Source organism: Plasmodium gaboni, chromosome 7 (genome assembly GCF_001602025.1).
Source record: "Plasmodium gaboni strain SY75 chromosome 7, whole genome shotgun sequence".
In the NCBI taxonomy this organism is placed as follows: Eukaryota; Apicomplexa; class Aconoidasida; order Haemosporida; family Plasmodiidae; genus Plasmodium; species Plasmodium gaboni.
In genome coordinates, this window is record NC_031487.1 from 122,649 (window position 1) to 140,394 (window position 17,746).

The window sequence follows — 17,746 nt, forward strand, 5'->3', positions numbered from 1 at the left end:
TATATATATATATATATATATATTTGTAACATTTCCATGTTTTGATTTAAAAAATGAGCAAATATATATGGCATGAAAATGGCTTTTTAATTTTTGAAGATTATAATTTCGTTACATATACCAGAAGGCAAGGAAACCACAAATATGAGAATAAGAAAAAAGAATACATGAACCATTTTAATAATAGTAAAGAAGGTATATATAAAAATTTTTTGTTTATTCAAAATTATCATTTTAGTATAGATCGAAATAATGAATCATATTATATATTTAAAGAAAAGAAACTTTTCCAAAAGATACAAAAAAATATCAATTCGTTAATGTTATATATACATAAATTAAAAGAAAAAAAGAAAATTAGGAATATTTATTTATTTATTAAATTTATTAGTTCAAAATGTATAACTAAAATGTCTACTTATTATTATATAAAGTATATTATTGAAAATATTTATGAATATAAATTAGATGATTTAGTTCGTGTTGTATTACCAATATATAATATACATAAATTGTATTCATATATTTATTATGAAAATTATTGTTTTAAAAATTATTACAAAGATATATTATCCAAAAAGGAAATTAAAGAATTAAAAAAAGATTCATGTTCTTTTATCCTTCTTAACGATAAAAATGCACACATGGTTTTACCTTACATGTTCATTTATCAATTGGATGTGTTAAAAGATCAAAAATGTAAAAATTTTAAAAGATACTATTTATCAAATAATATTAAATACTCACTAAATGATCAATATATTTTTAATCCATCAAATGTTGATATAGTACGTTCAAACAAAAAAAATAGAGAAAAAAAAAAAAAAAAGAAAAAAAAAAGAAAAAAAAAAAAAAATATTACGAATAATTCAACTAGCCAAATACACAAAATTGATCAGGTAAAAAATTACAAAAAAAATAAAAAATTTATTAAACATATAAAAATAGAGAAATACAAAATAAAACAAACAATACACAAAAATTTAAATAAAAGTAACATAGGTCTATTTGCAGGAACATTTGATAAAATCCATCTTGGTCATATTCTCTTATTATTTTATTCTATATTTTTAACGAAAAAAATTTTTTATATTGGATTATATAATAATAAAAATATATATAATAAGAAATATTCAGATGAAATTGATGATCTGAAATTACGAATTTTTAGTATAACAGATATTTTATTTTTAGTCAAAAATGTTTATCAAATTAATTTTATTTTTCAAAACTTTGAACATTTAAATCCTTTCATAAAAATAAAAAATGCACACAATATTTTATATGATATTATAACAAAGGAAAAGGGTCAATTCATTTGTGAAAATAAAAAGGACAAATATTATCAATATGAAAATGAGAATTATTGTGATAGTAGGATGAATAATAAGAATTTATATAAAAAAGAAAGAAAAGATACTACAAATGGTAAGGTGACAAATAGTGATCAGAGTAACACAAAAAAGCATAATCATATATATAAAATGAAGTTTGAGTTTATAAGCAAAAAAGAAAAAAAACAATTTATTTCTTTAATAAAAAATAAAATTAATATGGTATATCCAAATATATGTGTAAATCAAAATATTATAAAAAATATTTGTAAGAATTTATATTTTTATATTAATAATGACAATAAAGATAAATATAAAAATAAAAATAACAAAATAATTGTCCTAAAAAGAATTCATGACCCCATATCCTTTGCTCAAGATATATATGATTTATATTGTTTAACTATATCTAAGGAGTCAGAAATTAATGGGTATAAGCTTGTGAATGAAAGAAGACGTATTTTCGCTGCACAAAAAATACAAAAATATAATAAACAGATTAGTAAAAATAAAAATCTTATTCATATAAATACAACAGAAACATCTCATAAAACAAGCAAACAAATTTTATAAATATTTAAAATATTTTATTGAAGCATGTATATATTTTGATATTGATTATTTTATTATTCAAATGTATATAAACTTATTTCTTCAAAGGAATGGAAAAAAGCCTTTTCAAAAACATTATATAAAAAAAGTCAAATATTATTTTTGTAAAACGGAAATTAATAATAATAAAAATAATAACAACAAAAACAACAACAAAAACAACAACAAAAACAAAAACAACGACAACAACAATAATAATAATAATGATAATATGATGAAAAAGAAAAATCTTTTTATTGTTAATGATTTTTTTAGAAATATATTTGTTATATTATCCTTTTTTGTCAACCATTTTATTGATAAAATTACAGTGCACAATCGAAAATCTCTATTTATTAAAATAGCTTTGGCTATTTCCTTTTTCTTTTATAATAATATTATTTTGTTAATAATAAAAAAGAAAGAGGAACTAGTAAATGAAATTAATAACAGGAACAAAAAAAAAAATGATAACAAAAAAACAAAGAATCCTAATAATATTAAGAATGATAATTATTATTATGATAATAACCAACTAAATTTTAGTCTTGCTAAAAAAATTAGCATGTTTGATAATCAGGAAGAGAATATTTTCAAAATATATATTACAAATATAGACCAACTTATATTTGTAAAAATATTAAATCAGATACTAGTTTTTACCATCTTGATATTATCAACATCTATTTTGTGTAAAGTGTATGAAAATTTTCTAACAACAGAAGAAAAAAAGAAAAATATAAAGAAAGAACAAAAAAAAAAAAAAAAAAAAAATATATATAATTCCTATGCCTTAATGTGTACAGATCATATATGTAACATTAGTAAGAAAAAATTATTCTTGTCAAAAAAATATTCTAAAAAAAACAAAAATGTAGGAGAACAAACCAATGACATATGTGATCATATAAATAGTGATTCTTTTATTGAAAATAATAATTTGTCATATAAATTTCAGAATAAGGAAAAAATATTATATAGTAGTAAGTACATAATTACTCCTTATAATTTGTGTAAATATAAATTAAGATGTTTTTCAAAGAATAAATTGGACCACTCCAAATTCCATGAGGATTATTTGGTAAGCATAAAAGCTAATAGTGATTATATGTGCACATCTACCAAGAAAAGAAAAATGAAAAAAAATATTCATAATGAAAATAATATGTATTATTATAATAATAATAATAGTAAAAAGAATCCTTCTTATTATTATTATAATAATTTTGATCCTAATAAAAACTATAGTAAAACCCCCTTACCGCATGCATATATAAATAATACTTATGATTTACCATTAAGAGAAAGAGAACTTACCTTTAAAGAACAAACAAATAAAAATAAAAAAAATGATATAAAAAATTTTGTGAAGGCATATAATAAAACAAATGATTCCAATGTTGATAACAGATTACAAATTTTCCTTATGTCACAGATAAATAATAATAATGATGATAATATATTTTTTTATAGAAAAATATTAATATATGAATTTCTAGATAATTATTTTATTTCGTTTTTTTTATTTTATTTTTTAAAATATAAGGTAACAAAAAAAAATTATAATGATATATTTCAAAATAAAAAAGAGAGAGATGATTTTATATACATATTATTAGTACATTTTGAAAATCATATAGAAATGATTATAAATAGTTATATGAATAATAAATGGACATTAAAACGAAAAGAAGAAAATAATCCTTTCGATCTTTATAATAAATATAAAAAAAAATATTCCGTTATTCATAGATATTTCACTGTAAAATTATGCCCACTGAATAATTATAATATTGATTTTGAAAAAAAATATGAATTTAATAATATAAATCAAAATAAGTTTCAACATACACCTTTCTATATAAACTTAGAACATTCCAATAATTTAAATGTTATATCATTTTATAAATTTATATTTCAAAGTATATTAAAATATGAAAATTATTATTATCCATATTTTTCATTCCTTAGTGCTTTACAATTAAATATATACTGAAAAGAATATAAATAAATAAATAAATAAATATATATATATATATATATATATAATATATATTTTTGTGTAGTCATTTTTTATTTTATTACATATGTGTAAATACATATATATATTATATTTATTTATTTATTTATTTATTTATTTTATTTTTTCTTTTTGTATTATTATTAAAACACTTTGCTCTTCTTTTTTGTATATACAAAAAAATTGTCTTTTTATTAACTTTTTTTGTTAAAATTTATTTTTTCTTGATATTAATCATAAGTTTTTTTTAAAATAAAAAATTACAAAAAAAGAAAAATTAATAAATAATAAAATAAAATCAAATGACATAAAAAAAAAAAAATAAAATAATAATAATAGAATAATAAAATAATAAAATAAGGTAACATTTATATGTTATTAATAATGCATAAGAGATAAAAACAAAAATGCGAAAAAACAAAAAAAAATATGATCATTTAAAATAATATTCCTTTTATATTAAATATATTTATTTTCCTTTACAATAGATACAATAACCGTAGTATCATCAGGCTTGCCCATATTAAAATATTTTTTATATTTATCAAAAATAAATTCAGATATAGGTGTTAAAATAATTTTATCATTTGATTTATTAGATTGTATATCATCATAGTTTATTTTATCAAATAAATATTTTTCCTTCTCTTGAATATTTGAAAATAAACTTGCAGTAAAACTTTTCTTTTTATTCTTTTTATTTTCCTTATCGTTATTATATTTTTTTCGTCTTTTTTTTAATAATGAATAGTTGACCTGTTGATTAGACAAAATGGAAGATAACTCTATAATTTCGTCACATGCTTTTTTGGTATTTAAATATATATTCAGGTTCTCATCAAATAATATTAAATTCGATGAGTTACATAAAACATTTGAAGCTTCAATTTTTTTTTCAACAATGAATGTTCTCTTCTTTTTATTATATCTTATGTTGTTTAATTCTATATCTATCGAAAAATCATTTTTTATATCATATGTTTTAGATATAACATCAAATGTATCTTGTTGATTTAACTTATTATTATGCTTCATATTTTGTATATTATTTCTTATAACTTGGATAGATTCATCTTTTTTTATTGTATCACCACTTTCAAATTTTGGAATATTCACTTCTTTTAAATCTTTATTATCACACATAGAATTAGAATGTTGACTATGTTCTTGCTGCTTTTCAAATGAATTATTAAGTGTAATATTTGATGAATAGCTAAAAGAAGGATTCAATTTATCTTCATCCTTTTTATCACATTTATATTTTTCTTTGAATGAAAATATTTTTTTTATTTTTGGAACGAAATTTAATTTGTTCATGTTTGAATTAAAACTTCCCTTGGAATATAATTTATTGAAAAATAAATTACTTCCTTTCTTTTTTATAATTTCATTATTATTTTTATTCATATTATTTTCATCAGATTTTATTAAATTATCATAATTTATTATATTATTATCATTATTACATACATTTTGATCCTCAGATGTATCAATGCATGTACTTTTTTTTTTAATATAATGACTTGTAGTATTATTTGATTTAGTAGCATCTTTATTGAATTCATTCCTATCTATTTCTTTAGTATCCTTCTTTTTTATTAAATTTTTATTATAAACATCACTGGATTGTTTTGATAAATATATATGTTTTTTATATATATCATCTTTATCTATACTATTAGATATAGATTTGTATATCCAAGTAACAGCCTTTCTATATTCTTCATTAAATTTAATAAATTCTTTTAATTTAATAAATTTTTTATCTTTTAAAATATAAAAATGATTAAAAATAATTTTCATAATATCATCATCATATAAATTATCGAATAAACCATCACTTCCACTTATGATAATATAATTGTTTTTTAGGTCAATAGTTGAATAATCACAATATCTTAAACATTTTGTTATTATATCATTATATTTATTCATATTAATAGTACTATTAAACGAATTATTATTCTTTATATAATCATAACTAAAATTAGAAGGCATAAATGTAATTTGATAAGGACAATTAAAATAATGTTGTTGGATTTTAGATTTATGAATAATATCGAATGGACATTCTTCTTCATTATCATATCTATAACGATAATGATTAAAAGTATTTTTGCTCTTACAACTATAATAATAATAATTATTATTATTATAATTATTTTTATTATTTAATTTTGTTTTATCCTCTTGTAATTTATTCGATTCCTTACTATTGTATTCCTCATTGTCAATATCATTCATCCAGTCATAAGAAAGATTTACCTTATTACTCTGAACATCATCATATTTATTTTTTTTTTTCTTCATAATGTAATTTCTATCTATTTGAAAAAACTTCAACAAATTTCTATATCCCGTTTCATTATCTAATGTATTTGTCATACCTGATACGTACTTTTTATCGATCTTTTCATTTTCTGATATATCATTTTCTGTAGTATCTGAAAAAGTATGAGATATTATAGTATCAGATCTAATATTCGAACCATCATATGCAATTTCTTCCTTTAATTTAAATGATAAATCACCTATTTTATAATCACACTCAGATATGCACTTTTGAAATTTTTCATATATATCCTCATCAATCTCATATTCTACATATAAAATGGTTTCCTCACTTTCTTCAACACTCATATTGTCATTTATATCACTATAAAGAATATTCTCACATAGTTTATTTCTTTTTAAATATAAGTCACTTATTGAGGATTTATTAGTATCTGTATATGTCTTATCACTTCCTACACTGATGGTATTGATATTTTGGGTGTGATCTAACAACATATGAGATGAGGTAATATTTGATAATTCCATTTTGGATTTGACTGATAATTGTTTTGACAAATCGGAATGGGCCAAATCTGATAACTTACACTTGGATGATTCACATTTTGATATTTCTGATTTTGAGTTGTCATATATTAGTTCATCCAAAGAGTTAACATTTTCTTTATCCATTTTTTTATCTGACATATCAAAATTTAATGAAGAAGAAGAAGTAGATTGTTTAAAATTATCATATTTATTTTCAACAATATTATTTTGATTTGAATTCAATATTTGATTATCTATATTACTATAACCATTTTCTTTTTCTTCCTCAACTATTGTAGTTACATTGCTTTCTCTTTTTTCTAAGCTCAAGATTTGTTTGGAAGTTTGTACTTTTATATTAATTTTTTGAAAAAATTTCTGTTTGAAATAATATTCCTTCATATTGATAATGAGCATTTGACAATCACCAATAGTGCATATATGTAGTTTGTCATTATCAACTGAAGCAAATAAAAGTGTAGATGCACCTAAGAAATTAGATGAACAAGCACTTCTGCATATAATTGGTTTAAGTATTTCATGATTTTTATATGTTAAATTATAATGTTTAAATATAATATCATTTTGATATTCAAATAATGATTTGTTTATACATCTATATAAATGTAAATTTAAACATTTTTTTAAAAGATCATTTGAAAAATTACTTACATTAATTCCACTATTTTTAATAGATGATACACCATCAGCTATAGATATAATATTATCACTACACATATGTGCATCACCATTTTTATAATTACTATTCATTTTTTTCTTTTCATGTGGAATTGAATGTGCATTATGTAATAAAATATATTTCTGATTTCTTATATGTTCATAAAAATTATTTAAAATATTCATATTTTCATTTAGAATACATTTTCTATCTTCATTTTCACCAAAAGAACTTATAAAATTGAAATAAATAGTTTTATAAAATTTTAAAGGATAATCTATATATTCAATATTAAAATAGGTATTAAATTTATTTTCACAATATTCATTTAAATTCATATATCCAGATTTTCTTCCATTCAATTCATCCATCCATATACCTTCCACACAATTCTTTTTTGCATAATTATCAAAACCACATAAAAAATCATTACCCATATTTTTATTTTCTATACAATTCACATCAGATATTTCATTCTCTAAACCTACAAATATTTTGCATGTTTGAAAAACACTTTCTTCTTCGTCTAATCCATTTTCTGAGCTGTTCACATGTAAACATTTTTGTAAGAGCTTTTCCATGTTTCAAAATTATTTCATTCTACACTTTTAAAAAAAATAAAAAAAAATAATAGGCGACAGAGGAGGGAGAAAAAAAAAAAAAAAAAAAAAAAAAAAAATTAATTAAGTTTAATTATAACACAAATGTAGGTAACATTAATATATATAAATATGTGTGTACATTTATGTCTGTTTCATAAAATGTGAATAACAAAAATATAAATAATAAAATAATAAAATAATAAATTAATAAATTAATAAAATAATAAAATAATAAATTAATAAAATAATAAAATGTTATATTATAAAAACCATAAAAAAATAAATCATAAATAATAATAAATGAAAACAAATATATATATATATATAATATAAATTTGATTTTTCACATTTTAATCTTCAAAAATTATCTGAAAAAATAAAAAAAAATAAAAACACACATTAAAAAAAAAAACATAAAACTGAAATATTTTTATATTTAATTATTATGAATGATGTTTTTACTGAAATTTCAAAAAAAATATAAAAAAAAAAAATGTTCACACATTTCACAATTTTTTTGAACCTTTTAAAAAAAAAAAAAAAAAATAAATCGTTTAAAATTAAAAAAAAATTAAATCGTTCAAATTGAAAATAAAAAATAAAGTATCAAGGTGTAATACAAGAATTAATATAAAAAATAAAAATTTCCCTGTAGATATATATATATTATATATACATACATTTTTTTTTTTTTTTTTTTTTTTTTAAAACAGTTCCACAAAAAAAAATATATTATATATATATTTAATATATAAATATATTATGTGATGGTGAATGTTTTTGTTAGCACTGTTTACGCATTAAAAATTAATAAATAAAAATAATACATATCATGATATAATATATTAAATAATTAAAAGGTAAAATAGGAAAATAAATAAATTGCAAATGTTTTATATACACCTACAAATATATATACATACAAATAAATATGCATGAAAGAAATTAGGAAAAAAAGAAAATGTTGTAGGAACAAAAAAATGATTATATATAAAATAAAATATGTCTGAAGGTTTTTGTTCTATATCAACTTTAAAAAATAAATAAATAAATTATGCAATTATATATTTATTTTCATAGGATATGAAAAAAGTGTATACTGCCCTATTATATATATTAAAGGAATTTGTTTCAACATATTTTTTGTTAATACATTTAACTATATTCGAATGTTCACCCTAAAATTAATTCTTTCTCATTCTATATATGTAATCATATATATATATATGTATTAATAACGTGGAACATATTTTCAACTGACCATATAAAATAAATACGGCAATGTAGGAGATGGTTTTTATATTTTACTATTACGGAGGTATAAAAAATATGTAAAATTATGTACAAATTTTTTTTCTTTTTTCCTAATTCCTTTGGACATTTTATAAATGTATATATGCAAAAAAAAAAAAAAAAAAAAAAAAAAAAAAATAATAATAATAATAAATAATTTCAAGTGGAAATTAACAAAATGGCTATATTTTTTAATATAAAGTGTTTTTAAAAACAAAAAAAAAAAAAAATAATGATAAAATATAAGCAAATTTTATGTAAAATATATGACATACAAATGAATACACAAAAAAATAAAATAAATTATATATATTTATATATTATAATTTATATAATATTGTCTTTTATCCACCATTTTGGTGTTTTATCATAATTATAATATCTCAATATATAAAACTAAATATAGTTTGATAAAATATAATCATATTGATAAGAATTAAAATATTATAAATTCTTTTGATAGGCATCAATAAAAATATCAATTTCTCCTTGATATAAGACCTTATCAATATCTGTTGAGAAAACGTTAGTTCGAGTATCTTTTATCATCTTATTACCATATAGAACATAATTCCTAATTTGTTCACCAAAATGTGTTAAGCTTTTATTGGCTAGTTCATATTTTTTATTTTTCAAAGCTTCTGTTTGTAAATATAACAATTTTTCATAAATTCTTTTTAAAGCATTTCTTTTATTTAAAAGTTGTGTTCTTTCACTTGAAGCTTTGACAGAAATATTTGTTGGTTTATGTAAAATTCTAACAGCTGTTTCAACTTTATTTACATTTTGTCCACCTTTTCCACCTGAACGCATAGTTTGTATAACAAGATCACTTTTGTTTATAACAAAATCATTCATTTTATTATTACCACCATAATAAGAATTATTCATATTATTATTATTATCATTTTCTTTTAATTGCTTTTGTTTATTTTTATTTTGCTTTTTGTCTGAAGATTCTTTAGATACTTTAGATGATGAAGAAGAACCAACACCTTCAGCTGTATTCAAAAAATTAATAACATTTAAATCATTAAAATTTAAAGTTGGAATTACATCAACTTTTACAAATGAAGTCATTTTTTTATTTTGAGCATTAAAAGGAGAATTTCTAACTAATCTATGGATTCCTTTTTCAGAAACAAAATTATAAAAACTATATTCTCCATCAATCTTTATTTCTACTTTTTTAATACCAAATTCATTCTTACTTATATCAATAATTTCATACTTTATGTTCTTCTTATTCTTTATTCTACATAAATATTTTATATACATATTATATAACATATTGCAAAAATCACAAGCTTCTGTTCCACCCGTGCCAGAAGATAATATTAAAGAACACGAATTCTTAAAATATCTTGAATAATTCTCCACATCCTTATTTACATAAGAACATAAATTATATCGATTCCTTATGGTATTTACACCTTTATATAGAAATAAATAATTATTAAGACCTCTTATATTTTTTCTACATTCAACAAAAATAGACATTATCAATATCTGTAAAAAAAAAATGCTTAATGTCAGGATAAGGTTATACTTCAAATTCATAATTTCATCATATTTCTTCCTCAAAATTTTTTAAGTTGCCTAAATTCCATCTATCAATGTAAATTAATAAATATAATATATATGTATATATGTATGTATATATTTTAAAGCTTTCATATATATAATATATGTAAATATAAAAAAAAATTCATAAATTAATATTAAAAAGGTATAATATATAATATATATATATATATATATATATATATATATATATATGTATTATATTTATTTAATTTATTAATTTATTGCGGTAACGCAAATTTTTCATTCACATAAAAATTATATAAAGATAATCCATCAAATATATAAATTATATATATATATAATATTCTTTCATAAAAATCCTTAACATTTACTTTTTATTCCTATATTTTGCAATTAAATTTTTTTTTTTTCCTATTCATAAAAAATTCAAAGAAACAATATTTAAGCGCAATTTTTTTTTTTTTTTTTTTTATGTTTTTGATATAATATAATATACATACATATATATGTATGTATAATATATATGAGCGTTTAAGATTATTATATATTATATATAAAATTGAAAGGTAATGTTTTCCATGTTGTGTTATATAACTTAGAAAAGGAAAATTATTTTATATATTTTTTTTATATATTTTTTTTATATATATATATATATATATATTATATATATATTTCTTAAATACATAATTTTTTTTTATGTAGAATTATTTTTTATATGCTACACATAATTAAAATATAATAATAAAAATAATAATAATTTTTTTATATTAGTTATATAAATAATTCATGTTTTGAAAAAAAAGTATAACAAAAAGAAGAGACAAGCTATAACAAAATTTTTATTTTCTAATTAACAATAAAACAATCAGATAATAAAAACAAGTGTAACAGAAATTTTAAAATGGAAATATAAGGTATATAAATTAAACATACACAGAAAATAAAAGGATAATAAATATATATGGAAAAATATTTACATAACTTTCTGCATGAAATACATATATAAATGATAATTCACATATATATAATCAACCTCAATATATAATATATATAATATATATCCTAATAAATATATTAAAAAGAAAAAAAAAAAATTGTATCAAATTAAAATTTAAAATATTCACATTATATCTTCATGACAACTTTCATTTCTCTTTTATTATTTTATTTTATTATTTTATTTTATTTTACATGGTTCCCAGTATAGTTGCATCGAAATTTTTTTTATATACGTATACATGATATAAAGAACATATATCATAATATATTTGGGAGTCCTTACTGTAGCCATGTATTTTATTAATTCTCTCTTTAATGTTTTTAAAAATATTATGATCAATAGTTTTATTTAATAAATGGAAATATTTAATATTCTCATATTTTTCATACGTTTCTAAATTATTTGTTATATAATGAAGAAACATTATAGCAGTATTATTAAATAACTCAACCATATCCAATTCTTCTAACTTTTTTTTTAAATATGTTTGAGGAATTACAAATTCGTGAGCATCAATTGTATCATATAAATAAAAATAATATTTTATACCAACTACATTATCAAGAGAATATCTTATCAAATTACTGAAGTAATCATATTTTATTTGAGAACCAGAATTATTATTAATAAATTCTATAAATTCCTCCAGACATATTTTGTTTTTAAAAATTTTCAACAAATTTTCTTGGTCAAATTTTATGGTGAATAGGTCGTTCTCTAGGGTAATCGTAATATTATCTAAAAAAAATAAATAAAATAAAATATAATATAATATAATATAATATAATATAATATAATATAATAATATTATTTTTTTGTAAAAGAATAGATATTAAGATATATAGATTCATCATTATAGTAAGAGAGAAAAAACAAAAATACAAATCTTTTATAAAAACATAATAATTTTATTTATGCTCACACAAAATCAACACATATATATATATATATATATATATATATATATTTTAGTACCTCCATTCATTTCAATATTCGATCGCTTCATCAAAAATTCCGTCAATGTTACAGTAGATATAGTAGTTGCTAAAAGCAATCCATCATTTTCTAAAAAATTTTCAATAATTTTAAAAAATTTTTTTGAGGACTTTTCATTATATATAACATAATGTAAAGCCAAATTAATTGAAATAATATCAAACATAATATTTTTACTTTTCCATTTCCTATAAAATTTATTATTTAAAATATCTCCTTGTAAAAAAATAAAATTGTCACTATTACATAAGCCTTTCATATCATTTTGGTTTAATCTTTCTTTGGCTAGTTCGATTTCTTTTTTTGATAAATCAATACCTACATACACTTTATTTTGTACACTATTATATTTTAACATATCTTGTCCATGTCCACAAGCTAAATCTAAGATTTTCGAATTATAAGATACAAAAAATAGTATCATAATCCTTTTAACTTCATTATTAAATACTCTAATATATTTTATATTACTCTTCTTTAATAATATGACTTTTTTTTTATCATAATGTTTTCGAATTTCTTCATTAACATCACCAATCATTTTAGGGAAATAATATTCATATTTAATCGAATTGTTTTTTAATCTATTTATTAAATTCATTAAACAATCGAAATTTTTATAAAAGTTATATATCATATAATGTAATTTATTCGACTTACACTTTTGTACATTTTTATCATCCATAGGATTATTATCACTCATATGTATTTCCTCATTTATATTATTACACTTTTTATATTCCTTTATTAATTTCTCTATATCTATATGCATATCAATATTTATTTTCCAGTCTTTTTCTATTTCAAACAGTTTTCCTATAGGGTTTCTTTTCTTCTCTCCCTTATTTATTTGGTTATCACAATTAATTTGTTCGTCACAATTAATTTGTTGATCACTATTAATTTGTTGATCACTATTAATTTGTTTATCACTATTAATTTGTTGATCACTATTAATTTGTTGATCACTATTAATTTGTTGATCACTATTAATTTGTTGATCACTATTAATTTGTTGATCACTATTAATTTGTTCGTCACTATTAATTTTTTCGTCACTATTAATTTTTTCGTCACAATTAATTTTTTCATCATCATTATTTTTATTATCATTATTTTTATTATCATTCCCTTTGTCCTTTTTAATTTCATACATTTTTATTATATCATAATTTTCTAAAAAGTGCTCATAAGGAATATTATAATTCAATTTACAATTTTTCAGTTTTTTCGTTTTAGATATATGAAGATATAAATTACACCCCTTATACTTTTCATCACAACAAAAGTTATATATTGATATATCCTTTACATATCTTTTCTTTATCTTAATATTTTCTTCGTTAAGTGTATCTATACAAAAATTTTCATTATTCATATGTGTATCATCATTATTATTATGGCTATAAATATCATGATTATTTGGTAAGATATGTTCATGTCCATTGGTTATATATTCATAAGAAGATAAGCATAAGCATTGATTGTATGAGCTATTAGGATAATAAACACATACAATATCATTCTCTACTTCTTTAAATATTTTTATAACTGTCAAATTATTATTATTATTATTATGTTCATGGTCAGACTTATCATTCTCCTTATTGTCACTTTCATTTTTATTTTTTTTCTTTAATATTTTCTTCTTTTCTTTTTTTTTTATTTGTACTGGAGCTTTCCATTTAGAATATATAATTTTCCTTTTATATAATATTTGATTTTTATCATTCCCCCCATCATCGTAATCTTCACTACTTTTATCATTAGACGAATTATAGGATTCATCTGCACTACCTTCTTCTACTAATTTTTTTAATTTTTCAATATATAATTTATCTTTATCGATTTTTTTTTTTTTTTTTTTTTTTTTTTTCTCATGTAAATCTTCATTCATATTATCATCATCATCATCATGATTTTGTTTTTTTTCCTTATATTCTTCTTTTTTAACTTCTTTATATAAATTTATTAACACATCACTGTCCGCACATACACTAGATGAAGAATCGTCATTTTTACTGTTCTCATTATTATTTTCATTTATAGACGAATTTATAAATTCTTTTGATTGTTCATCATTTTTATAGTGTTCTGATTTTTTGATGTTTATATTTTTTTTTTTTTCCTTTTCTTGTTTGACATCATAATAATATAATTCTTCGATTTCAAAAATTTTTTCTAATATTTTAAATTTATATTTGCTCTTATGTATATTAAATAAATCAACATATATATAATTAAGAACCTCATTATCTATATTAAATTTATATTTATAATTATTATTACTAATTTTTTGTAATATGGATTCATTAAGTATAGGTAGATTAATTAGTTCATCATTAAATGTACCTCTTAATTCTACAACACTACTATGAATGTTAATATATTTTTTATTATTTTCTATACAATTTTTTAAAAAATTTATTATTTCTATACTTATTTTATTCTCTATATTTACATTTTTATAATCATCAAATATAACATAAGGTTTTATTTGGATAGAATTATCTTTATGAAATAAATCCAGTTTTATAACATCATTAATTTTTAACTTCTTTTTAATCAATAAATTTATTTCATTAAATAAATTATTCTTATCAAGATAAATTCCATCATCCTTTTTATGTACATAATCACCTTTAATCATAACATTCTTTTTGAAATTATTTTTTTTATCAACAAATGTCACACTATTTTTAAATGTCGATCGTTTTACATTTATAACATTATTTTTATTATCTTTAAAACTTACAAAATTTTCCTTACCTTCTTTCAATCCAACATATTCTTCATCATAATCATTATCACCGTGACTCTTATCTTTTTTTTCGTTAAGTATAATATCTTCACTATATAAATTCTTATTATCATGATCCTTCATATTATTCATTACATCCTTTTCCTTCTCGTCAAAAATAATTACATCTTTACCTTTCAAATTCTCAACGTTCATATTTGTATAAATAAAAATAATATATATCAAATGACATCTTTAAATATAAAATCACGAAAATAAATTAATAATGAAATATATATTTATATATCCTTTTTTTTTTATTGGTATATATTATAATATATACCTCCCTTAACCTTAAGTTAAAGTAATATATATAATAAAAGGAAAAAATAATATATAAACTAAATAAAAATATATAAATATATAAATATATATATATATATATATATATATATATATTTTTATTTATTTTTTATATTTATTTACTTAATCTTTTACTTTTACATACTTCATTGTTTATTAACTTTATTTTCAAAAACAAATTTATAGAATATTCGGAAATAAAATGGGCCGGAAAAGGATTAATAAAAATAAAGATAAAGAATCAATATTTAATATATATTTTAATTTTAATTTTAATTTTTTTTTTTTATATTTAGTATAATTTTTCTAAGACATATATTTATGGAATTCATCAAAAGAGAAAAAATTTTATTTTTAATGCACAAAAAATTATAATTTTATATATATATATATATATATATATATATGCATATAATAAAGGTATATAATTATTTATACCTACAAGGGTAAACAATATATATAATATATATAATTATTACAAACCGTTTTTATATTTTTATAAAATACCAACTATTTTTATAAAATACCAACTTTATATAATATTTTTCTTCCTTTTAAAATAATCTTATGATAATGAAAAGAACACCTTAATTATTACAGTCATAAGGAGAAAATAATGAAATAAATAAATAAATTTATAAAAATATATATATTATACATATATATATATTGTAAATTTTATAGCTATTTGGAAAGGATATTTTATTTAGAAAAACTTTAAGTTATACTCTAATTTCAATGATATTAATTCTTAAAAAAAAGGAAAAGAAAAAACAATTTTTTTAAAAGGATCATAATATATAATATATATATATATATATATTATAATTAATATATTGAAAATTTAAAACCTTTTTATACATGCTAACATAAAAAATAATATGATTATACAACTTATATATTATTTATAAAATATGTGTATATATAATTTTTTTTTTCATATTTTTTTTGTATTTTTTTTATTTATTCCGAAGAAATACTTTAATTCCTTAATAAGCTTAATGTCTTAAAAAATATATATCAACTTAAATTTCTTAAGTATTACAAAAAATTAAATTTTTTTTTGTATCCTTTAACAAAAAAATAAAAATATATATGTATATATATATATATATATATATATAATACTTATATCCGATTAGCACCATATCAAACATATATATATTTATATATGTAATATTTTTATGTATTTCAAAGTTTATGTTTTTCTTTTTCATTTCAACCTGACAATATTTATCATATATGTACAAATTTTAGCATGTAATATTTCTGAAAAAAAAAATATTTCACTTATAATATATATGTATATAATATTTACAATTTAGACAAAAAAAAAAAATAAATAAATGAAAAAAAATAAAAAAAATATATATATATATAAATATATAAATGTAATGTTTTATATATTTTTTTTTATTTTATAATTATTTTATTTTTTTTCTGTGTATTTTTCAAAGTGGTTTTATTTTTTCCTTATTATATTTTATTTTTTTTTTTTTTTTGTATAATTCGTAATAGCTGTAAAATATTTAATGGTAGTAAACTTAAAATAGAAATTAATTTCCTCTTTTCCCTTTTTATTTTTATTATTTTTATCATCTTTTTTTTTTTTTTTTTTTTTTTTTTTTTTTTTGTTGTCGCTATTTTTTATTTTTTTTTTTTATATTAAAATTTTTTATTTTTTTTTTTAAAAATAAAAAAAAATAAAAAAAAAAAAATACATTTTTTTTTTAATAAAAAAAAAATTAAAAAAAAAT

General features: G+C 18.2%; 3 protein-coding genes and 1 pseudogene across 3 annotated transcripts, besides 1 other annotated feature; 1 reads left to right on the forward strand and 3 right to left on the reverse strand.

The window, feature by feature from the left end:
* Window positions 1-53: 53 nt before the first annotated feature.
* Window positions 54-3,921, forward strand: PGSY75_0704700 (phosphopantetheine adenylyltransferase, putative; annotated as a pseudogene; the record flags this gene model as incomplete).
* Window positions 54-3,921: a sequence feature.
* A 483-nt stretch (window positions 3,922-4,404) lies between these two features.
* Window positions 4,405-8,025, reverse strand: PGSY75_0704800 (hypothetical protein; the record flags this gene model as incomplete). The annotated part of the gene is made up of 1 exon (XM_018784917.1): window positions 4,405-8,025. One exon carries the CDS (start codon window positions 8,023-8,025, stop codon window positions 4,405-4,407), a length of 3,621 nt encoding a protein of 1,206 aa, XP_018642418.1.
* A 1,758-nt stretch (window positions 8,026-9,783) lies between these two features.
* Window positions 9,784-10,899, reverse strand: PGSY75_0704900 (putative peptide chain release factor; the record flags this gene model as incomplete). Its single annotated transcript, XM_018784918.1, has 1 exon — window positions 9,784-10,899. The coding sequence occupies one exon, from the start codon at window positions 10,897-10,899 to the stop codon at window positions 9,784-9,786; it is 1,116 nt and encodes a 371-aa protein (XP_018642419.1).
* A 1,178-nt stretch (window positions 10,900-12,077) lies between these two features.
* PGSY75_0705000 (putative methyltransferase) lies at window positions 12,078-15,842 on the reverse strand (the record flags this gene model as incomplete). Its single annotated transcript, XM_018784919.1, has 2 exons — window positions 12,078-12,628; window positions 12,866-15,842. 2 exons carry the CDS (start codon window positions 15,840-15,842, stop codon window positions 12,078-12,080), a joined length of 3,528 nt encoding a protein of 1,175 aa, XP_018642420.1.
* Window positions 15,843-17,746: the final 1,904 nt, after the last annotated feature.